The sequence below is a fragment of the Poecilia formosa genome, unplaced genomic scaffold (assembly GCF_000485575.1).
Source record: "Poecilia formosa unplaced genomic scaffold, Poecilia_formosa-5.1.2 Scaffold388, whole genome shotgun sequence".
Classification (NCBI taxonomy): domain Eukaryota; kingdom Metazoa; phylum Chordata; class Actinopteri; order Cyprinodontiformes; family Poeciliidae; genus Poecilia; species Poecilia formosa.
This window is the reverse complement of record NW_006800327.1, coordinates 192823-204524: the sequence shown is the minus strand read 5'-3', so window position 1 is coordinate 204524 and position 11702 is coordinate 192823. Positions and strand designations below refer to the sequence as shown.

The 11702-nt window shown below is 38.9% G+C and overlaps 1 protein-coding gene across 2 annotated transcripts in view; it reads right to left on the bottom strand.

Moving 5' to 3' along the window:
• Positions 1-1141: 1141 nt before the first annotated feature.
• LOC103154486 (aspartate aminotransferase, cytoplasmic-like) overlaps positions 1142-11702 on the bottom strand; it is a 13150-nt gene continuing 2589 nt past the window's right edge. Inside the window, exons 1-9 of one of the 2 annotated variants that reach the window (XM_007575780.2) lie at positions 11278-11498; positions 7374-7555; positions 6067-6190; positions 5232-5344; positions 4710-4814; positions 4476-4626; positions 4234-4399; positions 3417-3559; positions 1142-2162 (exon numbers count right to left, since the gene is read on the bottom strand). In XM_007575780.2, coding sequence (XP_007575842.1) covers positions 2023-2162; positions 3417-3559; positions 4234-4399; positions 4476-4626; positions 4710-4814; positions 5232-5344; positions 6067-6190; positions 7374-7555; positions 11278-11386 — 1233 coding nt within the window. In that variant the 5' untranslated portion in view covers positions 11387-11498 and the 3' untranslated portion in view covers positions 1142-2022. Of the gene's footprint in view, positions 2163-3416; positions 3560-4233; positions 4400-4475; positions 4627-4709; positions 4815-5231; positions 5345-6066; positions 6191-7373; positions 7556-11277; positions 11499-11702 lie in introns of those variants that run through there. The other variant, XM_007575781.2, reaches the window with a different exon arrangement.

Here is an 11702-nt window from a genome sequence, read left to right as displayed (position 1 = left end):
GAGAAGGCCTGGAAGGTGAAGACCACAGTGGTGCCTGTGGTCATCGGGGCCCTCGGGGCAGTCACCCCTAAACTGGAGCAGTGGTTGAAACAGATCCCAGGAACAACATCAGACATCTCAGTCAAGAAATGTGCAGTTCGAGGCACAGCCAAGATACTGGAGGACCCTCAAGCTCCCAGGCCTCTGGTAGAGGACCCGAGCTCAGAGGATGAAAGAGACCACCCACGGAGGGTGAGAAGGGAATTGAATTATGTTATCCAAATAACTCAACAGTTGTAATAATGGCTGAACTGATCCTGCATTTTCTATCCTATCAATTCAGTTTATTTCTTTTCGGCTGCAAGCTTTTTCTACAAGGCAGTGTTGGAAAAAACCCAAATCTGAATTCTGTGATTAATCTCAGAATATTTTGAGAAAAAAACCCCCCTGAGGTTTTCAAGTTTTTCTAGAAAATAATTTAAGACAAAAGAAATCCCAGCTGGTATTTGTAAGGTCTATCTTGGAGATATTCAGTCAGATTGATGCAACTTTACAGTAAGTCTCCTGAATAAATACTTTATAGATACGTTATAAATGTATCTATAAACACTTTATAAATCCTTAATAATGTTTATTATGCACTGAGTAAGGATGAGAACAAGATGGTCTTAAATGTTTGGCAGAATAACTCCAGGTAAAATAATACATGTGAACAGGTTTGGCTAGAAACTGATAACCGATTTGTCTCCTTCTTACCCTTAATTAATGCATAATAAACAGTTATTAATGCTTTATAAAGTGCTTAGAGATGAATTAATAACATTTATTAATATGTTATTAATTCAGAGGAGCCTTCTTGTAAAGTGGAACCAGTCAGATTATATCATACAAACGTCTTTCTGTCCTCTGAACTCCAGATGATTTCAACAAACCAAAACCAAAGCTGGCTTTGCTGGAAAAGGTTTCTTCCTCCAAAACTGTAATTTTTCTCTCCACTGTGGCCTCATACTTGCTCATAAAGAGGAGCCGCTGTAATCAGAAGCACTTCCTTAGAAGGAAAACTTTTAGCAGAAGGGATTATGATTCATCATTAATGTGTCTCAAATATGACTTTTATCGTTTTGCATAGAACTTCATGAAAAATAAGACACTCGACAGAAACGACATGGTATGTGTGTTTAATAATTTATTTACGCATGAACATATTGCAACATGCCATTACAAACACTGGCACAAGATGAGAGTGTGTTTGTGTAAGACAGTGAAGGGCACTGCAGGGAAACGTTGAAGGAACAGTGAGGAGGCAGGTGATTTTCTTCACTGATGGCACAGAGGCGCTTAAAGAGGCTAACGGATAAACGAAAACGAAGCTAAGATGGCGAAACCTAGACCAGGCACCGGTTTTTCTTCATCCCGCCATGACAGAGAGCTGCTGATGCAAACTTAACTTCTTGAAATGAAAACCATGAAAAAAAGAGAAAAAATGTTTGTGCGTCTCGTATTTCCTCATCAATATTAAGCAAAATTACTCCAGAAATAGATGCCAACAATGTGCTACTGCAGTTCACGCAGCGATACCGGCTAAAATATGTGGAAATTGAAATGGTTTAAAATGGGACAATATGATTTTCTTCATTACTTGTCATTTGTCACAGCTGCAGTTCAGTGCATAAGCAGGAAATAGTCAAACCTTAAAAGTTAACCGTCTGGCTTTTGTTCACTACTACATCTACAGAGGAAGCACAATAGTTTTATTCTACAGTTCAGTTTAAAACCGATTATAATTATTTTGGTTTGCACTAACATATGGAGACAACTAACTACAATCTGACTGTAGCATCCAGGTATAGAGTTCTGCTGACAGCGAGACATTTACTGTGCTCTTTCCAGAAACTTGATTTGACAAAGGAAAATAAAACACCTGGCCTCTGATTGGTTTAGCCGTCACACTGTTCAACCAATCAAAGGAGAAGGTGAGCAGGTTTGGGGCGCAGACATGACAGTACTTCCTGTGGACACAGTAGTGATTAGGAGTGTGGACGTTTACTGGACTTTGGTGACGGCCTCGTGGATGGCCTGAGAGACGTAGTCGATGTTCTTAGAGGTCAGGCCGCACATGTTGATGCGGCCGCTCGCCATCAGGTACACATGCTTCTCTTTGATCAAGTACTCCACCTGTTTGGCTGCAGCACACAAAAAAAAAACACAACAGCTTTAAAAGAACTATTTCATCTAGTTATTAACTTCTTTTTATTTCTCTTTCACACTGTCTATGTAAAGCCCCCCTGGAAAATGTCCCAGTTCAACGAATCTATATCTAGGGGTGTGAGAATCCTTGTTAAATGACGTTTAACTAAAGTCCTACAGGGTTTAGAGTTCCAGCTGACGGCGTTTCAACTAAAAACCTAGAGGTTGGAGTCCTTGTCAAACGGTGTTTTTGACTAAAGTCCCAGAGGGTTTGAGCCCCAGTTAGACGACGTTTAACTGAAGTCCTAAAAGGGGTTTTAATGCTTTTATCTTTTTTAAAATGTCTTTCTCACTGTTTATTCAATGTCGCATGCTGTTTTTATTTTAATTATGTAAAGCACTAAACAGCCTTGCTGCTGAAATGTGCTATACAAATAAAATTGATTGATTGATTGATTGATTGATTGATTGATTGATTGATTGATTGATTGATTGATTGATTGATTGATTGATTGATGTGGAAAAGACGGAAGCAGTGGCAGCTTGCAGGATGTCTGCACTGCAAAAACACAGAATCTTACCAAGTATTTTTGGTCTAGTTTTTGTGTAAATATCTTAGACAAAACTAACTTACAAGTTACTTGTGAGTTAAGTAACTTACAAAAAAGCCTGTTTTAAAGTAATAATTCCTTAATATTGGTGAAAAAGAACTTGTTCGATTGGCAGATTATTTCACTTGTAACATGGGAAAAATGTCGTTATAAGTCAAATAATTTGCAAGTGGAATTAGCACATGTTTTGATCAATATTATATTAAAGTGCTGACTAAGCTGTTGGTGACATTTGATGATAAAATATATTACTTTATGCTCTTTAGAGGTATTTTTGGTGGAAATGATCTAGTGTGTGGTTTGGACTGAAGGCACCAGGAAGTAAAAACGGCTGTAATGGAAGTGTAAAAGCACAGGAGGGTAGAAATGTGTCTCGACAGGAACCCTGGCTTTGACGTGATGTGTACATTAGCGGCTGATGTTCCACACCCTTTTTAAAAATGTTCCACACCCTTTTTAAAAATGTTCCACACTCCTCAGGTGAGACCCGTTTGCACACAGAAAGTTATGTAAATACCTTAACGCTGATTCATGGAGAGAAGCTGTTCCAGACTTTTTGCTAGCATGTCAGTGCAGTGCACAGGTGTTGCTTATCCACACTGAGGACCAGAGTTGTACTCGTGTGTTTCTTCTACTCACGGTTGAGGCCAGTAAAGCTGAACATCCCGATCTGCTGAGTGATGTGGTCCCAGGTTCCTGGAGTGCCCAGAGCTAGCAGCTTGCTCTTCAGCTGATCCCTCATCAGCAGGACCCGGTCTGCCATCGTCTTCACGTTGTCCTTCCTGCAGGGACAGAAGGAAAATAAGTCAACACAAAACTTAAAGGCGACCCGCTATGCTTCTTTGAACAGGTTAGGACGGGTCAGTGGGCTAAACAAAACATGGTCATTACATTTTTTGTACAAAATCGTCCTTAGGTAATGACAATGATTTTGCTTATTCTGAGCCGATTTACGGCGTCCTGTCTCTTTAAATCTAAATAAGCTGCAGCTGGCCACGCCCCCAACTTAATGTTTACACTCACAGCTGCTAACAAATAAACAACTGCACATCTCCTGCACAATCAACAAGAAATCTGCAAGTGGTTTCTGGATGGTAAGTCAACAAAATTGTTGTCTTTTCCAGCAGCCATTGTACAGCGCATTCAGCGGTAAAACCAGCTGACCAAATAAGCTGGAACTCAGTTTGGGTTGCTGGGTAACTGGGTGGGCTTGGCTAGGGTTGCTAGGTAACGGCACAGTCCAGGCTGAATATGATTTATTGGGAGGTTTTTTCATTATCCAGACACCAAAAAACATGAACTTATCGCCAAAATATGGCTGGGTGGAGACCCAAATGAACATACATAACCTGGGAAATGTGAGTTTTGGTTAAAAGGTTCCCTTTAATTCTGATTTCTATTCATGTGGAGAACAGATGAATGTCTCAAAAACACGTCAACAGTGACGCCAACGAACCATTCTGCAAACAGCTCAGGACTGTTGAGGGTCTTGCTGACGATTCGCGCTCCCTGAGACGGCGGGTTGGACCAGGTCGTCCTCACAATCTTCTCCATCTGGGACAGGACGCGGGTCAAGTTCTCGTTGTCCTTGGAGACCACCGTCAGGTTCCCCACCCTCTCATCTAGGAGATCCAGGCAGAAATATTAGTTTTCTAAACTTACACAGCTGAATAAATGCTGTTCATGACGTCTACTGACTGTAGAGGCCAAAGTTTTTGGAGAAGGACTGAGCGATGAAGAGCTCAAAGCCCTGCGAGACGAAGAAGCGGATCGCCCAGGCGTCTTTTTCCAGGTTACCGGAGGCAAAACCTTGGTAAGCTGAATCGAAGAACGGGAACAGCTTCCTCCTCTGGAAAACACAGAAAGACAGGAACAATAAGAGCGAAACGGCGACTTTAACATACAAACTAAACCAGCAGCTCCATGTTTTACCTTCATGACCTCTGCGATGGTCTTCCACTCCTCCTGGGTCGGGTCGGTGCCGGTCGGGTTGTGAGCACAGGCATGGAGGATGAAGATGGAGTGTTCTGGAGCTTTCTGTTCAAACAAAGCCAATCAGGTTTACGGTGCATTTCTGTTGCTATTTACCAAATTCCTTGAGTTGATGTAACAATATGGTAAAAGATTAAGCTGCACGAAGGTTTTATTATTGCAAAAACAAAATCCTATAAAGTATTTCTGGTCTAGTTTCCAGTGGAAATATCCAGAAACAAGACAAAACTAACTTAAAGTACCAAATCAAAACAAAAGGCTTCACCACATTAGAACGTCCTGCCATAGTGATCATGTTAAATGTTGTGATATCAGCTGTGAAATGTGCCTATTTTCAAACAAAATAACCAGTAATTACTGATATCGACTGATATGAAACGCTTATATCGTAAAATTTTTTTAAATATCGCCGTTCTGATGGCAGCTGATGCGACAGACAAACGTACGTCGGCTCCTCCTCACCTCCAAGTCGTCCAGGAGTCCAGTCAGATCCAAACCCCGTTTGGCAGCGTCCCAGTAGTGGTATGGACGGATGTCTTTGAACCCGGCGTCCGTGAACACACCGTTGTGATTCTCTGGGTTCCAACAGGAACGTAGAGTAAAACGAGAACGACAAAAGTGACGATAAAAACTTTAATTTTTCCTTTTCCAGGTTATTGTATGACTCTGACTGTGTGTCACAGCAACTGTAGCGTCACAAACACAAATGCTGCTCCTGAAAAACATTCCCATTTGTAAAGCATTTCATTAGGACACCGGTCATTAAAAGAATTGTGATTCATGTCATTAAACTGCAAATTGTAGCTGCAAATAATCATATTTTCACATTTGTTTGTGGTTTCATTGAACAAACAGTGGAGAAAATAGTAAAACTAACAATCCCAGCAATGCGGACAGCTTTATTTAGAATTTATTATGACAACAGTTAATCAAAATTATTATCATGATAAGAAATTTATCACGATAAATGATAAAACAATACAACAAATGCCCATTCTTAGAACAGAAATTGTCCTGCAAGGGGAAAATTGAGGCGTAGCAGCAGCATCACGTACAAATAATATATAAATAATAATTATTAATATTATATAATAACAGAAAATATAACGGTAAATACTGAGCAGTTTTTACAAATAAAAATATCAGACTTTTGAAACGTTTTTCCAAAAATGTGCATAATGTGAAAGTGTAATGAAAAAGACAAACTGTTTATATTGAGGCAGAACATCAGTGCAGAAAAACAATTGTTATTTAACAATGAGTGAGTTAAACAGATGATCTGTGTAGTGAAACTCACCCCAGGTTGGTGCCGACACATAAACAGGTGTGGCTGCGTTGTTGACGCCGTTGTACCACCGGTGCAAGAAATCTGCCCCGATCCTCAAGGCTCCGGTTCCGCCCAGAGCCTGGACGGCCCCGACCTGCAAGAGGACGAAACTTAGTAAGTAAAGCTCAGTTTCTGCTCTGAAAATCCTCTGTGTGCACAATCAGATCACGTTTAACGGCAAACGTGACCCTAAACACCCTGGAGAAAACGCTTTTATCTAAACTGGCAGTGCAGTTTTCTGGCTGATCGCTGATCTTTAAAAAGCCCAACCTAACAATTCTGACGTTTTGTCAGAAACGTTGCTAAATACAGCAAGAAAGTCACAGAGTTGGTAACAGTGGGGTGTTTCCCAACCCTGGTCCTCAAGGCCTGTTTCAGGTGCTTCCTTGCGTCAGCTCAGGTAATTTCAGTTGACGGGTTTTTGCTGAGCTGTGCTCAGCTGAGTCAGGCATATAAATCAGAGAAACATCTGAAACATGCAGGGCAGCGAGCCTGGAGGACCAGTGTTGGGAAACACTGGATTATTGTTAACTGTGAATGTGCAGACATGATGGGCCGTCTGTCAGTCAAACCTCTCTGAGGGGAGAACAGACGAAGAAAGAGGCTGATTTTTAGACCTTTACTGAGGTAGACAACATTGGCTTTGCATGTAAATATCGACGAATCTCCTAAAATTACGGTAATCGGTGCACCCCTAATCTAAAGCAGCTTAAAAAGCATTTATTACACTGGGTTACAAAAGATATTTTTTGGAGGTTGTCTGTGTTTTTTCAACAGACTTAGGACTATTTTGAATCCAAAAATGACATCCATTTTTCTCAATCTGGTCAGGTTTTTATTCTAATTTGATTTAGAGAAATCCGATCTTATGACATTTCTGTTAATATTTTTTACCCAAAAAAGGCTTGAGGAGAAAAAAAAAGTTTTCTAACAGAGTCTATTAGTTAAATGTTATAAACTTGGATTTCTGTCAGTCCATGTAAATTGAACATTACGTCTTAATTGTGTAAAATCCTCCATCTCTTTGCTCCTCCTGCTCTTCACTCATTGATTCTCTGGAAACTGATCCACATGTGAGAACAAGCCGTGCATTTTGATGCTCATGTTGCATCCATAGTTCAGGAAGTTGACCTGATTGAGCAAAACCAATGTGATTTTTGGGTTCAGCACATCAAAATTACCCTAAAACAGTTGAACAACCCCAGACAGTTTTTTAGCTGTTGACCAGGGTAAAAGGTCAGATCAGACATTTTGTAACGCAAACATATCAAACTCACCCTGTTCTCCTTGAAGGCGGGGTTGTCGTCTCCCAGGGCGACCTTGGAGGCAGAAGAGCGAAACTCGGGCAGGCCGAGGATGGGCAGGTACTCGTGGTTCAGGCTGTTGTCCTCCACAAGCAGCCGCTCCACCTTCTTCACTACCGGCAGCACCCAGGGCTGGCAGTCATCAGTACGGTACGCTGGGCGGGACACAGCGACATTTAGGGAAGCATCAGTTTACCTGCTTCATATTTGCCACAACTCATGTAAAGGACACGGAAAACACAGAAATGCTCTCCTGGGAGGAAATCTGACACTTTCCAGGTCACAATTATTTTAATAATCTGTTACTCTGATGATTAATTGGACGAGAAAATTGGCACATTCTGAGGATTTTTCATTTAACCCTTAAAGCTCATTTTATACAATATTAGAAATACATAGAAAAATACAAATTCAACTATTTTTTACAATAAAAAAAATAAACATTTTACCACCCAATATGCAAAAATCACAAAACTTCTTTAGTGAAAACCTGATTATTTGTAGCAGAGGTGCATCTGCAGATAAATACTTTTAACATGAACATGTGAAAAGCTCAGGTCTTTCTGCTCGACTCAATAAAGATTTTGATAAATTGATCAATAATTGTGTTGCAGAAGGTGCTTAATGGGACATTTTTAACTTAATTTTAACCAGGTGAAGCTAAAAATATGCCACTTAAAGAGTTTTGGGTAAAAGATTTTGAAACAAAGAAGGTTTTTCCATCTTAAATTCAAAATGTATGTAATTTTCGAACAGTTTCGGTTTAATACTGCGGCTTTGAGGGTGCTACTCTTTCAATAAATGGCATGGTTTTGAGTCTGTATACTCCAGTTATGGAGTATACAGTTATTATCATTATCCAATAATGAATTAATCCCATTATTTATTTCAGTTCTAAAGTTCATCAGTTCATCAGGAGAAAATGGAAGCTACTCAGCTAAACGCAGGACAATCCTGGACAGAAACCTTGTAAAAGGGAGCAAAAGACTTCAAAATTGAGTGAGAGTTTATCTTTATAAAGACCAACAATGTTTAACATACATTGTTAAACAATAACAGTCAAAGCACAGACCTTAATCCAACTGAGAAATACAGCTTGAAAAGTGATGTTTACAGGTGCTCTCCATCCAACCTGACAGAGTTTGAGCTATTTGACCTCCACATGCATGTAGAGGTTCTACAATAACTGTAAATGCATGTCACACTTTTCAGATTTTGACTTGTAAAAACTTAAAAAATCCCGTTTAATTCCCCAAACGCTTACCAACTACGCACTAAATACACTGACGTGAGACATGAGTGCAAGTAACTTCTCCAAGGCTCTCATTAACTCTGAAGGAACTCCTGCTGCTTCATGCCGGACTGTGGAGTGGCATCAAGTATCAGGAGCAGAGGGCAAATAGACCAGAAAGGTCAGCTGCCATTTGGTGGATCTGAATAGATTCAGGAAGAGGCACGATAAGAAAGGCCGTGGCTACATCAACGGTCAACTCAACTAGCATCTAATTTAGACTTTTGTGGCTTTATGGGAAAAATTACAAGATATCTTAACATAAAATATGATAAATGCGAATCAGGTGACACCTAAAGGTGTTTTAAAAGCACCTTTAGGAATGATTTCAGAGAGTCTGTGTTCACCAAACCGGTCTGGTGAACACAGACGTGTTTTGACAACAACGTGAAAAAGTTCATTTAATTGGATCAGGTGATCCAGTCAGATCACAAAATGGTCTATCATTAGGCAACAACAACAAAAAAGCCTAGTGATAGACTATACACAAAATAATATCTATGCTATCGCTAGGCCTGGCACACTAACAAAATGTGCTGGACGATAAATTGTTATTGCGATAAACGATGATATGTTTTGAGATAATTTTCAAGTAACATAGTTTCAACGATCAATAAACTATCATTTCTAATGAGCATTTAACACTGGAACTGGAAGGCATTCTTAATATCTAAAATAAACAATCAAAACAACAGAAACAACAAATAAAATGAATCATGAAATCTCTGTAAACAAAATTGTCCTTCAAAAAAGGTTTAGTTGAGACCAAAACACCAGACTGCAGAGTTTTGTCATCCAGTTTTTGGTGGAAAGAGAAAAATTATAAATCATATAAATGGAAATTATTGAGTTCACTTTAATTATTCATGTAATTAAATGATTTATCACTTCTTCTGACTGGCCTAGGAATCATACACAGATTAGAACAGATTTCATATTTTATTGTAGGAATGTCCCAGCTACTGGTATCAAAGTTAACAGTTACATAACTGCTAAATGCTTTCCATCTTTTTAGTCTCTTGCTTTAAAGTCAGGTCACTATTTTCTCCAGCACAGAGCTGCTGAATGTAGACTGCTACACTTATCAATTGCTTAGAAAAAATATGTAAATTTGGCCTGTTTGAACAATGTGCACCCACGACTTTCAAAATAAAGGATTATGACTACAGTTAAGAGTGGGATGCCAATATATGTTCAGATGAGGCCTGTCACATTAACAAGTACCTTAGAAAAACATTGGGTAACACTTTATTTCATAAACATAAGTGTTTATGAAAGTTCATAAACACTTTCATGTTTATGAAAGTGTCATGTTTATGACACTTTCATAAACATGTCATAACACCTGTCATAAACATGAATAAGCCTTCATGAATATTTATGACTGTTGTCATAAAGCGTCATTCGGTAAATTATGACACTTTTAATACAAAGTTGACATTATTCAAAATGTCTTTGTTATGACAACTTGACATTAACCAATAAATCATTACTGATATAAATTTGTTATAAAAGAATTAATGATTGCACTTTAAAAATTAGGTAACTTTATGTTATTAAAGGTAAAGTTTAAACAGTAATGATTTATTGGTTAATGTCAAGTTGTCATAACAAAGACATTTTGAATAATGTCAACTTTGTATTAAAAGTGTCATAATTTACCGAATGACGCTTTATGACAACAGTCATAAATATTCATGAAGGCTTATTCATGTTCATGACAGGTGTTATGTCATGTTTATGAAAGTGTCATATCAGTCTTATTCAACCCCCTTCAAATAAAGTGTTACCAAACATTGAAGCGAAAAATTTAACATGCTTTTCATTAAGTCCACATTTCAGTAATAAATGTGTTTTTTATATTTTAACTTTAAGTATCATGTTTTCATTATTTGTAGGTGGAAAATCATCATAATTATCAGAAATTAAGGCTTTCAAACATCCACCTGTGGTCATAATATGTAATGTATCTCACATAGTAATAAAGTTTCTGAAATAATGGGCTTTTCCGGAATATTCTAATTTATAAAATGGGTCTGTTTATGGATAAATGGATGAATGAACATGTCGGGTTTTGCTATTGAAGTACAACTGTTGTTAACTTTAATTCAGTAAATAATTCATTTAAATAGCAAATGTTCAGCACTGACACGATAAAGAGCTGAATTAATTAGAAAAGGTTTCGACTAATTAAACAAATACTCTTAAGAAACATTTCTGTACTTCCTTAAACTCTGGAGACTCTGACTGCTGGTTTGTTGGAAAATGAACGAGTCACGAGAAGAAGCTAAGAGAACGTTCTTCCAGCATTAGACAGAAACAATATTCAGATTTATAATGACCTAACAGCATAACATACAGAAGAGCATATGAACTTCAGATCAGCAGCAGCTCGCTAGCTAGTTAGCTTGTAGTGACGGTACACACTGTACCAAAGAAGGTCAAAGCGAGGAGAAAAGATGCTTATATATGCTAGCATCATCGCTCGAACTCAATTTTGAAGTTTCTGCTCGGCTCCCTCACTGACAGCAATGCCGAGAGAGGTTATGCTAGCTTTACCGTTAGCCGACAGCTGCCTGCTCTTACCTCCAACTCCCAGATTCACCTTCTGGGGGTGGCTGTCCTCTCTGAAGTCGGCAGTAAGTTTAAAGACAGCTACAGGCGGAGCCTGAGGGACGTCGCTGAACAGGGACATGGCTCAGGTTAAAGAGATTGATCCCGATAAGAAACGGGGAAAAGGTGCTTCCTGCGACGGCAATGACAGACACAAACCGGGTTCACCTTCACCCGTCTAGTACAGGACGTAGGCGTCAATCCAACCACCAATAGGAAGGCGCGTACTTACGTAAGTCATCTGAAGCAGCCAATGAGAGCGAAGCAACACAGTCAGCTAAAGTAAATAGTGCTTTGGGTTTGTTGATACTTGCTTTGTGAAGAAATCCTTTTGATTCAGTTTAATATTGTCGGTTTATTGATTTAATCATTCTATTTTACAAGTAATTAAGAAAACA